The 14,821-nt window shown below is 36.5% G+C and overlaps 1 protein-coding gene across 1 annotated transcript in view; it reads right to left on the bottom strand.

Moving 5' to 3' along the window:
• The window catches only part of LMTK2 (lemur tyrosine kinase 2), a 44,609-nt gene that overhangs the window by 19,338 nt on the left and 10,450 nt on the right, over positions 1-14,821 (bottom strand). Inside the window, exons 2-6 of the mRNA XM_082313330.1 lie at positions 10,008-10,132; positions 9,047-9,191; positions 7,205-7,278; positions 6,576-6,694; positions 5,090-5,177 (exon numbers count right to left, since the gene is read on the bottom strand). Coding sequence (XP_082169456.1) covers positions 5,090-5,177; positions 6,576-6,694; positions 7,205-7,278; positions 9,047-9,191; positions 10,008-10,132 — 551 coding nt within the window. The remainder of the gene's footprint in view (positions 1-5,089; positions 5,178-6,575; positions 6,695-7,204; positions 7,279-9,046; positions 9,192-10,007; positions 10,133-14,821) is intronic.

Here is a 14,821-nt window from a genome sequence, read left to right as displayed (position 1 = left end):
TAGCCTGAATTATGCTATGAGGCTTCCCTGCCTACAAGCAGACAGGAGCAATACATCAATACTATTCCCGTACCATTTTATGAGCCACAAAATGGCCCTTTATTGGACAGACTTTTTAACACAGTAAATATCAAAGGTTATACGTATCTGAATAAATACAGTTACATACTGAATAAATACAGTTCTGCACAATTCACTGCTCAGACCTCCAAATATAAAAAGCTCAATAATCATGCTTGAGGAAGGCTCCACTTTCCCTCCAACTCCTCTGCCACTCTGCCTCTTCCCTCCTCTCCTGGGACTCCACGAAGAACTAGATTTCGCCTTTCCTCCCATCCTTCTCCGTTCTAGCCAAGATCACTTCAGCTGTATTTATAAGTAAGTCTTAATATGCTTTTTCTCTGTAACAGCCAGAAGCCAGGGGCATATTTACATGCAGTACTCCTCGGTAGTTTTCTGGTTTGTGCAAATTCCACATTTGGTTCATATGAACACCCAAACAAAGAGCTGACATGACTTTTTAAACCAGTAGGTACTGATGACAGGGGTTTAAAAGTGTAAAGAGGTTACCAAATTATTTCTACTCAACACTTTCTACCAAGTTGGAAAGCTACCTGCCGAGTCACACAATACCACATAATCGCTCCTTTTGAAGTTCTTAGCTGAAAATTCTACCCCTGCCTCCCCCCTCCAACGCTGCTTCGCAGTGTAAGTACTTGTGGTCACTACCATTAAAATGCCTGGAAGTAGTGTATGGTATAGAGCACCTATACCATCAGAAAGTTGTTTAGGCATATGTAAGTTTAAGAAATATTAAACAGTTCTGAGAGCACAAAGAGTCTTTGAACCCAACGACAGACATAATTTCTGAAGTTGTCATGAATTTTCAACCCTCCCCCCCTCCTTTTTTTTAAACCACACACCGCTGATATATCTACTATTTGCCTCATATTGACTATGATTACTAAACAGATTTGTTGAACTCTTTGGTTAAGAAGTTTTCATTGCAAAGATTATTTTTTTGATTTCAAGATAATGTTTTCAAGTGGCAGTAATTAGAAAAAGCCCAAACAAAAGAAAGAACCAATCACTGCAGGCAGGCACCTTCCCCTAACGGCACCATCCCTAAAGCAAGCTACAGGGCACTCTAGGCACATACTGCATCCTGCTGATCTCATCTGCTCAGGGAATTGCACGACTTGAAGAATTTCTGTAAGAATTTGATAGGCAAATCAGCCTCACAATATACATGCTACTTCCACATTTGAATAACTTTCCTTTACTCATAAATTATGTCAATCCATTAGAGGATTTGCTGTGCTGACAAAATGCTGGCCACACATGGCTGAGTAATATATTAAAGTTAATAAGCCAGCTAGCACTATTTTTAACCTGGCATCATTCTACAATGTTTAACAGTGAACAGTTAACTATTCATAGAAGACTGCACCAACATACTAAGCAAACTAATATGAGGGGGAGGGAGTTTAAGAACTTACTGAGCATTTCTTTTTATATTTACCATTTTTTAAACAATTTTAACATGGGCAAAGGAAAATTAGGATTTAAAAGCTTTAAATCACTTATGTACAACTGACCTCTCTTGCTCCTTGCCTAGCTCTGCAAAGCAAGGGACAGAGCAGGTTGCATTACATTATAAAATAGGCTAAACGCTAGCAAATACAGTTACTGCATATACAAACCAAGCAAACTTGAGTAACAGAAACGTGTGAGTAGTTTATACGGCCAAGAAAACAAGTTAGCCTGCATGACATTCAGCGCTGCTACCGTGACAGTTAGCTCTGGTAGCTCTGCACTACAGTTTCCAGTGCCTCTGATCACAACCTTTCAGTGCCAAGGAGCCTGGGGACCGACAACCCAACAGGGCTGCCTGAGCAGCCGAGACAAGGTCAAGTGGCCCTAAAAAGGCTACGAATCCTAGTAAGAGAAGTTGCAAAAGGGGGACATGCTGTGGTAGGCTATGAATTTGAAGGAGCGCAAAGATGACAACCACTGTATCGTCTAGACTATGTTGGTCAGTAGAACAGCCATGTTTTTCATTACTTAATATGCCAAACTTGCAAAATGAAGTCTACGTTGCCAAAAGAGCCTCAAAAGAACTTGTCGTCTGAAGACATTCAAATTTCTTATCCACCACAGTTGACATATTTGCCACCTTTTTTCCTAACCATCAAATTGTTAATCACGTAAGTACAAGGGTTTAAAACAAATTTTTTATTTGTTGTATGTACATTACAACACCAAGTTTGTAACACAAGCTAAAGAGCTTTAGCATAGCGTTATACTACTGCTAGCAAAACAGAAACACTTCTCATCCTTCCCATTTGGACAATATATAGTCACCACAGACACTAAAACCTTTAGTCAACCACTCCAACTGTGTCTGCTCCTATGGTCTTTCTGCTGAAGAATCAGACACTTGCATGTTTTGGAAGCACCTCCATATCACCTGATTTACCCAATCTCAGGAAAAAAGTACAAAAGAAGCTACCAGTTTTTGAGATCACTTACTAAAAGCCTGAAAAATAAAAGTAACTGCCATCCCAGCCACAGTGATAAAAAGCAGCTTCTAGAATATCAGCCTACTTACACTCCACTAAGAACCTGTCTACTAAAAAAAGCTATCTAGCCATACCTTCTATTCCAAATGGTGCCGTCTGGCTTCCTTCACATTTCTCCCTTCTTCATGTCTCTCCTCTCCCCTCGCTCCAACATTGCTACCTCCCACACTAGGCCCTGGGACTACAACAAGAACTAGTGACATACAGCAATACTGAGCTAACTCACTGCACTCGTCTCAATCTCTGCATAAAACTATTCAAGTGAACACTGTTTTGTCTGCCTAGCCCCTGCATATTTGTGTGCACAATGAGTAAAATACTATGATGTCTAGGAGATACTCAGCTCTACCAAGTAAGAACTCTTCAAGTAAGCCAGCCTTTCAGTGAGTTAAACATGACTTTCATACTGTAATATATAATTTTCTAAAAACAAGTTTTAGTTCACTTGGAATAGAAATCAGCAGAGACATTTATTTTCCATTCCAAAGAAATTACCTAACTACATTCAAATTTATAAAACTACCACTTTGGCTGTCAAGCTTACTGCCCCCAGTTAAAGTGAAAATCTATTTTATCCCCTTAAGTAAAATCCTTTCCAGATTACTCTGCAGGATCATGACAATTTATGGCATTAATCATCAGGCATCAAACAAGGATATTATTTTTTTTCCTATATAAAGTAGGGCAATTTTTAAAAGTTCCTCCATCTTCAAATTCAAAGTTGGATTAAATAGCATAACTATTTAAAAACATGGCAGCAATTAAATCTGATTAAATATTTGGATGTATATCTGTTAGACTCTATAAAATGCAATTCTCTTTCAAGGGTCCTTTTAAAGAACCTCCAATTTGAGTAGCAGGTTTAAAGTTGGTACAAAGTATTCCATTTCTACATATTGAAAAGCTATAAAAAAACATTATCTGGTTATCCTTAGGCACCTACTTTTTAATTCTTAGCAAAAATGGAACATTTCACTTTGATCAGTCACTTTAAAAGTTCAGGCGTTTCTTCCATTTAGAAAAGAATGATTTTATCAGCACTTCTGCCTCATTAATTTACCACAGCTACTAAATTTGAGCAAAAGAGCAGTAATGAAAAATATAGTTATTTAAGGTCACAGATTAACTGATGTTTCTCAAGAAAACTCAAAAGTTCATGTTAACTCTTATTTAAATTGCTTGAGGCAACCGATGCAACTAGAACCGTATTTGTGCACCTGAGTTTAAAGGAAAATTCTGTAGTAGTGAAGCTGACAAAAAAAAATCTTGCTGAATTTTATAAATGCAAACTATCTTACTTCCGAAAGATTTATTTCTTAATAACATATACATGCACTTCTGAGTTCATTTCTGTCTTGACATTTTTCAAGAAACTCTGCTTTAAATGATATCTAGACCACAAACTTTAAAAGCAGCCATTGAGCCAATGTTTAGATAGCCACCTGGAGTTATGGGTTTGTTTGGTTTTTAATAGTATTTGGCTACAATAAAGCAATTCAAATCTTTCCAGACCACAGATCCATCACCACATCCAAATTCTTGTCTCTGAAGACTCTGTCTATACTGGGCACAGTTCAAAGTTTCTATACATGCACATATACATAGCCCCCCCTTTCTCCCAACACTCATGTAAATTCCAACACACGTCCAGGAATGCAGTGGCTGAGCAAGGTTTTTGTGCAACTATCCTTCCCATCTTCAGTGGCCTTTGTGGCGCTAACAGCAGAGCGGAAAGCAGTGAGAACACCCTTCACTGTGCTCTTAGCATTTCTTTTGGTGTTCAGGAAGCATAATAAGGCAGTTGCTTGGGGGTGGCAGGGAGGGAAAGAAAAGAAGGATAAGAGTAGAGAAAAGAAGAATACAGTAACAGAAAGGATCAGGAAGAGAATAGGATGATACTGAAAATTCCAGCTATTAGAAAACACTCATTACCAATTCTGGAAGTGAGCCCACCATTGCATTTTAGCCCAAAACTGCACAGCGTGGGTAAAATTTGGGCACTCCAGAGCAGGGGAGGCAGAAAGGACGAAATTCTTTGTTTCCTCAGTTAACATTGTCATAAAAATGGTCATAAAAGCACATTAAGGCTGCACAGACAGCAAACAGAATTTAGGATGTTACTGTGAGCACATGCATGTGATACTGGACTGCAATAAAAAGCTTCCTTCTATGACCTCCTTTCCCCTTCAAGCTCCCTGTTACATGATGTAGGCAGACTGAAAGAGACTAGTAATTCCGTTATCGAAGACGGAACAGCTATTTTCCTCTTCAGAACATTCCACAAGCACCTAGAATTTACGTGATGAATTGAAAAGAATATAAACAAAAAGTTACACTTGTAGTCTGTCTCTAAACAAGAAAAAAAGTCTGTCTTCTGAAGTTCTGGTTATTCAAAAAATTTCCCGGAAAGGAAACAAGTCACTTCATGAGTGAAGAGCAGTAAATGCACTACATACAATTTACACCAACGGAAAAACAACTGCAGCTTTTTGTGTAAGTGCACTTACCAAGTCACAGAACTCAAAAACTAGGAGATAAGGAATGGCTTCCACACATTGCCCAATACACTGGAGAACATTTGGATGCTGAAGAATGCTGGAGTGAAAAAAATACAGTTAAAACCAGGAAGATCACCATATACATTATTTGCAGTATAATGCAACACAGTGAAATCCCTCCCAGTAGTTTCAACACATAACATTGGCAGGGGGGCGGCATGAACAGAAGGTGCAAGTATCCAAAGTCACAGATCCCATTTGCACCTTTGTATCTCCTTTGTATTGCTGTAGCTTATCATTGAGAGCAACTGAAACTCAGAGGATCTCAAAACCACAAAAGCCAGCACTGCCACAAGAAAGTCACACCCATCCTCCCACCACCCCTTATACCAAAAATAAGGGCATGCAACTGGTTCATGAACTACACCGAGGAACTGATCTGGCTAAAAGCTAAACCGTTTTTTCAGCCAGTTTAGTTCCCAGACAGATCAGTTACTTTTCCTAAATTGCTTCAAAAACACTTGTGCCAGTGCAGCAGAAGGCATGAGATTTCTTCTGACGACGACTGCCAACAATTTAAGCCTAAATGCAAATATAACTAGGACATTAGAAAGCATTAAGAATAGAAAGCTCTCTATGACCACTCACTTGTAGCACATTCAGGCAAGGTAAGCCACACTATGAGGGATGTCTAGTGGACTACAATACGCGCCTCTCCCAGTTATCTACAAAAGCCATTAACCTGCAGCAGTTAGCTCTTCAGAGAATTCTCACTGTTCCCAAAACACAGGAAGAGAAATTACACTCCCACATATAGAAAGGAAATATACCACATTCCTTTCTAATATACAAAGGCTCAACCCCTAGAAGCAAGTATCCTCCAAGCATAACACAAGAGGAAGAGAACACCAAACAATCCTGTTTTATTGGCATTTCTAGTCAGATCAATGATTTCTCAATTGTGGAGTGCTACTGGACTGAAGTTCGTGTAATTCTGGGGGTTTTTTTTTGTGTGCACAAGCCTCCTTGCAAGCTACTTGAACAAAATTAATTTTTATCACTATGTTGCATTTAATTTTTTGAAAAAGGGAACTTCAAAGAAATTAACGTGTATCTGCTGGCAGACAAAGTGTTGCCAGTTCCCCTGACTTAAACCTCAGTTCTCAGAGGCAAATAATTAGGCATAAGGTCAGTTTGCAACATCGGGAGTTTGTTCCAAACAGCTGTAGAAGAAAATCTGATAAACCAAGCCAAGTGTGCTTTCCAGTCATGAATAATAACTACCAAACACATTCAAGTAAAGAGCTTATTTTTATTTCTAAGCAAACTCAATTTTGCTCGCTTTGGATTGACTGTATTTTCACTTTTTAAGACAAGCGTTTCAGTTATAAGAGAGGGCAAGTAGAGACAATAACACTGAACAAAAGAAATATCCATAATTCATACGCAGGAGTATGAAGCGTGTAAGTTAACCGGACTGTGAAACATTACTTACTAATATGGTTCTCCATTTCTTAAAAACTGTTCTTGCTCCTTGGGACCTGCACTTGCCTTCAGCTCCTTCACTATTACCCTTGCTACACTAGTGCCTGTGTAGATCTCTCCAAGCAGAACCTGAAAAGAGATAACCGTCGTGCCTTTAATCAGAGGGAAAAAAATTTTGGAGTTTCCCTGCAAAGAAAAACAAGAGCTTTTTTTGTCAATGCATGCAGAGCTTTGATAATTAAACACCCATACTTAATAAATCTTGAGAACTGATTTACACATCAACTTTCAGAAAACATGTTTTCTTGTGAAGACCACTTATTTACTTAAGATTTTTTTCCTAGAAAGAATTGGTAATAACAGGAGTGTATTAATTCAAATCCACAGAAGTGAAATGTCTACCTAGTAAGTAACTCTGGTAAGAAACTACACATAAATTAAAGAACTGATTAGTGCTGTGATTACAGTTAAAAAGTGCATGCAAGGAAACATCTAATTTCAACTTCAGTTTTTCTTATATTATTACTTTTTTTTTTTTTTTTTCTTTTTTAAGAGTACCATTTTAAAAGAAATACAGCAGCCTAGTCAGTTAGGAATAAGACTCAAACTGCAGCACAATATTAAAAGATAACTTCTCACCTTTCCAAACCAGCCACTTCCAATTTCCTGGATGTAGTTTAGACTCTGACGTGCAACTTGAGACTTTGATCCATCTGCCACACACAACAAAACAAATATAACACGTATCAAACCACTCAGATGGCCAAAGTTATGTAACTGTTGAGGAAATAATGCAAGCTCCTACAATATTTATTCCCAATTACATGCATACGTTCAGACTAAGCAACAAAACCTAGTTAGACAGACATGAAGTATGAAGGTAATGTTGTGACAACAGCACTCAAATGAAACTTTTCTCAGCTCCAGCTTCTAAACCATACCAGAATATACCCCCTACCAAAGCACACTGATTCTCCTTACAAAATGTAAACTTCTAATTTTTTAATACATTCAGTAAGAAAGCAAAAAGGCTGAGTTCTAACTCTAGTAAAAAACTGTATCATACCCTGTAGCTGGGTAGAGCAGATAACCTAGTTACAAAAGTTTCCTATGTAAATAGAAGTAGAAAACCCAAGACAACACTCATTGCTTGTACATCTTAACATCATAGAGAGTTACCATTTTAAGAGAGAAGGTTCAACTGCTTTACTCTTCAGCCCAACTGCCCTACTTATAGCTACCATCTGGAAGGAGGACATTTTCTGACTAAAAATACTTCACGTAAAGAGCCCAGAGAGAGAAAGGATAGAAAACAAGACCCAGATCTTGGCAGAGGATGCACAACAACAATGGCAGACTCTATACTATACAAGAGATTCAGCAGTGTTTATCCCTCTGCTGCCTAATTGGTTAGGAACACTAATAAACAGATGGACACAAAAACTTTCCATCATTACTACCTGTCTGACAGAATTCTAGCCCACATTTTCATAAACCCTGTTCACACCATTACTGGAACAGCTATAGCTGTATAATATACTGTCAACATGCCCCTAAGCATGGAGAATGCTGTATCAGTACAACTACATTTTTACCAGTGTACCTTACTCAAGTATACTGCCTTACTTAGGGCAAAATAACTTCTGGTGACAGAAAGCATAGTTTTAACAATTATGGCAACGTAGAAGAGCTGACATAAAATTATTCACAGACAATTTTCCCTCACGCATTAAAATCACTGAGGAGTAACATTTCTTCTGTATTAAAGGCACACTGACAGTTTCTTGAAATTTGTAGGTACAGAAATTTACTAGAAGCGTCCCTGAACATCTAATGATTAAGCAACACGAGCAATATATGTAAAAATTATGTGAAGTAGTATAATAGGAGAACAACTACTTTATGCTAAACTATGCTGGTAATATTTAAGATGCTTAAGTTTCCTTCCACAAAATTGTATTTTAAAAAATACATTCCAGAAGAAACCTTTCACACAAGGAAATCTAATGCTCTGTCTTACCAATATCACGTTTACAGCATGAAAAGTCTACAGCGACATGCAGCTGAAACAGTAGCACTGCTGTGAAGTAAGAGATTCACTCTTGCTTCCATTTAAGGCTAATGGCTAAAATCCAATGACAACTTAGCCATGAAGAAAACCACTAAAGAGCAGAAGTCACTAATGTGCTACAGTACTTCAAACCCTTTATGTATATAGAGGCATAATGAAAGTACTCTAGAGACGTTTATTTAAGCTAATTTCATTCTCTTAAGCTACCTTACATGGCACCCTGCCATAAGATAACATCTTTGAAGTAATATTTCACATTTTATCCTATACCCTACAAAATATATTTACTCAGTTCATGTAAGTTTGTAACAATTAATTTGTTGCAGGAAAGTCAAACATAATCAGCTACACTCCATTTTTGGCACTGAAATTGCCTACTTTTGGTTCTTCATTAAAAAACAGTATTTTACCTGCACGAGATGGAAACTGGGAGGGAGTTGGTAAAGCAATATTGGGAACGGAAAGAGTAAACACTTCTGCTGGAGACTGAGCAGACGGAGTATCTTCTGCTGGAGGTGTAAAATCTATTTCATCATCAAAGTTATCTTCAAATTCCTAAAAAAAAATTAGTAAATAAGCTGATTTTTGTCTTAAAATTAGCACTAATACATTTCTTTTAGTTTGAATGAGCAATGTTAAGGAGGCTTAGCTTTTTTCCAAGGACAGTGATAGATTTTTAGTTTTCTCTTCCTTATTTTCTATTTATTACTGATTTAAAGAGATTAAAGTATCAAGTTGTTATTTCTTTTAACAAAAAGGGGTTTTTTGTTTGGGGTTTTTTGTTTGGGGTTTTTTACTTTAAATGCTATCCCTGGCTTTGAATGAATTACCATAAACTGCCAAGGCCAAATATTCTCCATTTAGAAATGAGAGCAAAATTCAATTTTAGGAACATCGATAACCGATGTTCCAAAAGTAACTGTTCTCTCATGATAACAATTTCTCCTCAAGAGTTTTTCTACAGTGGATATGTATCTTATTCTTATTTGACAGGAGTGGCTTAAACCCTGTCAGCAGACTAAGAAAAACAAATTAAAAGAATAGACAGAAAAACAACAAAAAGGTTCTTTATAGCAAACTTGCCTCAAGGGTATATTTTTACTACTGATCCTGCTAGCTAGTAATGATTTTGAAAAGACTTTAAAGATTCTTACTGCAGCATGGACCAAGTACTTAAAATAAATGGTTGCAGCAAGATTTCACAGCATGTAGAAATACAGTTGCTGGCTATTTCAGAAGAGAGAATGTACAGTGACACCGAAGTCTCAATAACTGCAGAGTATTAGCACAAATAATCAAGTAAGTATTCTGGATATCAGAATGCAGCAAAGAGTACCACTTGTATATACATTTGTAACTTCAGATGCTTACCTTGAAATCTATCTCAGGGTCTTTACAGCAGGAGACACAGTTTGCAAGAAGTATGCCCAGTACTATGAGGGTACATATAGACAGAATCACAAAAGATGAGGAAACTTCAGCTGTAGCTTCTTCTCCTAGAAATAAACATGTATGGAGTATTATATAAATATGTATCATTTTAAGAACTTCCTTCAAAACATATTATCCATCTGCATTTACTTAAAAGATGGAGTTGGGATATTTAACTCTGTGGATATGATCAAAAATAAGACAAAACTGAACAGAAAGGACATACTGGTAAAATGTATCTATGCTCTACCACCTGCCTGCACTGTTCTGGACTTATCTGATTCAAGCTAAGAGGCCACAGCCAACATGATTAACCAAAGCAGGTGATGAACAGCGATAGTCCCAAGCCTCAGGATTCTTTTTAAGTCAACAAATTTATATAGATATCTAAACACGGATATTAGAAATCTGGTCTTTTTGAAGATATTTCCCATGAGCCAAAACACCTGTCCTAAGAGAAGAGGCAGCTAGGATAAATCCTCACTTAAACTGTGTACAAATTTAAAATATATTACTATAAGGCAGTCCTCTCTTTCAATAAATGTATTCATGACAGTCTGCTGAATATACAAGTTGTTCTCATAAGTGCAATGGATCTAATCAGCTTCACCCCAATTTCTATTTCTTAGGATTCATTAGGTGATTTGACACCATTTCAAGAATTTTAGACATGACCCCTAACCATTTTGCAAACACACTTCCAGATAATTTTCTGAAATTTTATATATAAACATTCTACAACACATTCTCTATGATTAAGCCAGGTTATTTTTACTCACAGATCAAAAGCTTCAAATGGCATTTTATAAAAATCTTAAGTCTTTGCCAGGGGAATTAAACCTATTTTCATCCCCATTTTCATCTTAAGTTGAGAACAAAGACATGCAGTTCCCTAGGAGACCACAGCACACTTCTTAAGGGTTTGTTTTTGTTGTTGTTGTTTCTTTTTAAACAGCTACTGCCACGGGGACTGGAAGAGTAGTTGGACCATATCCGATTAAAATATATTTAGATATTACATCAGTGTTAAAGTTACACAATGTCAGGTGACTTGGACTGACTGGATTTTTTAGGAATGTCTGAGTATCAATGGGAATGTCTGGCAACAGAATACAGTGTAAACGAAGCCTCAAAAATAAAGACAATCAGAAGTTGATCACTGGTTAAGGGACACACAAACTTGTCCACCTACCTCTTACACCTTCAAAAAACTACAAAAAGTAATTAAGATTTCCAGAAAAAGCTACAGCTTTTCATCATGCTCCACAGAACACTTACAGAATACTTACTTATTTTAATTACATGTAAAGAGTAAATTGACACAATCAAAATACTGCTTTAAAAAGTGTTAGCATACTTTTGGAAGACGACGTACTTTCTGTACAATAAATTAGGAATATTAGCTATACAACAATAAAAGCTAACGAAAATAGGAAGGTTTTCAAACAAGTGATACTGTTTCTAGTTTCCACAATAGCTCTGGCATTCTAACCTCATTAGAGAAGATGAATACTCCATTTCTAGGTAATACGTATTGTTCAAACACAGATGAACCACAATGTGAGGCTACTCACCACCTTTTAGTCAAAATTCTGAAGAGAAAAAAAAAATCTCTGAAGAGGGCTCTCAATAGAACAATTTATATTCATTTATACTAAGTCCTCTACATAACACCCCTGTGTTTTTCCATTTGTAGGCATCAACAAGAAAAAAGGGGAAGGTAAGAGCAGATTTATGTTTACTTCCTTCAGATATTCAGTAACCTTACTAAGTAGACTGAAAATTACCTAAACCACAAATACAAGCATTTGGTGAAGTCATTAACTAAATTACTGTAACAAACGCACACACAAGTAATATAGCTTTAGATAAAATTTAAGAGATTCCTTTGAACTTCTAACTGAAACCAAATAGTAACAGGTAGCTTTACTACAAAAAAGTAAACATATTTATGTTACCAGGTGTTACTAATTAAAATTACTATTTTAAAGACATTTTTCCAAAACCACCCCACCTAATTTCCGAACAGCCTCCCCACCTTCACCACCAACTTCACTGAAATGAAAAGCCAACTCACCGCAGAGCATCTACTGAACAGATGCAGATTTTCCCCAACTAATAAACACCCATGAACACATCACCACAATTACAGTATCTGTTCCTCCCAGATCAAGACTCCTGAACCCCCTAGACTGTTCCATCCAGTGTATCAGCTGCATTTGGGAACGTTAGCCAAGCAAAAGTAAATCACTACATGATGAACTCGGACACCAACAGCATGTTTTATTATTCACAGAATGCATTACTAGCATGTCTTAAAAGACTGCTATTCAAAGACTAACTTCAGACCAGACCCTTAAGAGGGATGTATAAAGTACCTCAGCTGTCAAATGTATAAAACACTAAAAAAAAGCTATCAAACTTTTATTTTGGGTTTATGGTACACTATAATGTCCCGTTTTTGATGGCCACATGGCTAACATGAATTTTACAGTGTCTTCTTGTTCCCCACAGGAGATGAGCATTATCACTTCTCATTAGCATCCTCCCCTGCTCCAAAGATCTTATCTTCTTCTAGATGGTCTTTTTGACCAGCCTCTACTGAAACTTGGAGCAATTGTTGAAAGTTAGCTTTACCACTTTCAATCTTACTGCTTCCTTTCAAGACCTGACAAGGGGCTTGTGCACCCAAAAGTGCATCTATTGTAACTATATCAGCTGGCCTCGTACAAGATTTGATCTCTACCTACAAACTTCTCACCCGAGCCCTTGAACTATCGTAAGTCCAGAAGCATGACCACGACATGTATTTACATAAACGTTACCATGCTTACTCCAACTTAGGATCCCACTTTTGACCCCCCCAAAAGTCACAAGTTCAAAAAGGATTCAAGCTCCTGGTGGTCTTATGCCAGTCTTCTGGTTTGTTGACCTCAAAATGAGACATAATGAGCAGTAACAATCACAAGCTGCATTTATTGTACACGTTAGATACACCACACATGTATTCAGCTATTTTATATGAAAAAGACAACATATTTTGGTTGGAATTCCTTCTGTAAAGAAAACTGCACATTTATCAAACCTAAAATCTAAGTGTTTTCTGCAAGTTGCACTCTTCCCATAATGTAACCATCTCCTTTAAGTGTCCTGGAATGAATACAGAAAAAATGTTGCTGCTGTTCATTATGTTACTTCCTAACTTTGCAGACCTTTTATAATTCCCAAGAAAAGAAAGCATGTGAACTAATAGCAGTTAACTAGAAGAAAGTAATGAAGTTGTTTTTTGTTTTTTTTTAAAAAGGAAAGCAAAGATCAGCTTTGACAAGGCAGCTAACCATTAACAATTCATTAAGAAGATGGAACTTCCAAAAGCACAATGCAAATTTCACATACAAAGTTACAAAAAGATGCTTTAATACAAGAAAAATGCCAATTATCATGGGCAAGTTTTTTGCAACACTTAGAGAACAGCATTTCAGATGACTCATACAAGTAAGAGCTACTTACTAAGAATTACCGAATCCATCTCTATTTGGATAAACTTTGAAGTCTCTCACATACATAGTCATTAATAAGTGATATTTTTTAATTTGCACTCTTTTTAAAAAAATGAATGTAAAATTAAGTATAAAATGACAGCAATGTATCATTGTGCTAAAATTTATTACAAGTGACGATATTTTAATAGCTTGCATAAATACATATGCAGTGATGGAAGCCACTGATTAAGTATTGGAACGGGTGTTTGACAAAGTGCTGAAAAATCTGCTGCAGTATAACCTCTTTTGCATTTTTCAACTATTTCCATCCAATGATTAATTCACTGGAGCTTAGTAAAATGACTCGGAACTGAAAAGGTAGATGTTTAATACCTCCTTTTATTTGTAAATTGTGAAAGTATGAAGGAATGACAGCTATTTATTATAAGATCCTGATGGAAAAAGCAACCAGAAAGAAATTCGTTCCATTAAACGCAGAGAATCATTTTATATAGTTATTATAGGAAACCTTTTTCTTTAATTAAAAAAAAACTGTTAAAATATATTGTAAAGTTTAATTTAAACCTAGATAAAAAAATCCAATAAATATCACTCACATTTTCACAATGAATGCAGAAGTTAAGAATCTTAACATAATAGATTTTAACAGTAGAGAATTTAATAAATTCACTCAGCATATCATCTCAGTTTAAAAACCTACCATATTTAATGTAACCCTACACTAACAACTTACTGCATCTTAGTATCCATCCAGAAGTCAGAATCTGTTCTTTAGGAAAGGAACTGCAGAACAGATCCAAAAAATACTATATATATATAATGCCAACAATATAAGGCTTCCTGTCAGTTTATACAAAGAGTCTAGACTACTTCGGTCTGGTATATCCAAACTACTTAAGCAGGAGGAAGAGGCCTGGATTATATCACTACTATATTAAAATAAGCAGGAGATGCAGTGTGTCTGTGTTACTATATGTGTTACTGCAAGGTTAACACGACATAATGCTTTACAAAAACTCTATGCTAGTAAATGTTCCATCTCAAAATGGCATCTAGATGATCCTAAATTATCAGCACAGAAAATACGGTCTTTTTTCAAAGCCTCACATTAAATACCGATTCTATGCTGTTATTTACCCACTTTTTAAAAGTGCATAAACAATTCAAAGCCCTGGCTGAGGTAGGTAGGTAATTAACAGCTATTGAAGCAGATTCTTCAGCACCTCTGAAGACTGCCATTTCATAAGCAAG

This window comes from Platalea leucorodia (assembly GCF_965183815.1).
Source record: "Platalea leucorodia genome assembly, chromosome: 5".
In the NCBI taxonomy this organism is placed as follows: domain Eukaryota; kingdom Metazoa; phylum Chordata; class Aves; order Pelecaniformes; family Threskiornithidae; genus Platalea; species Platalea leucorodia.
The sequence above is the reverse complement of the archived record's forward strand: the minus strand, read 5'-3'. Positions and strand labels throughout refer to the sequence as shown.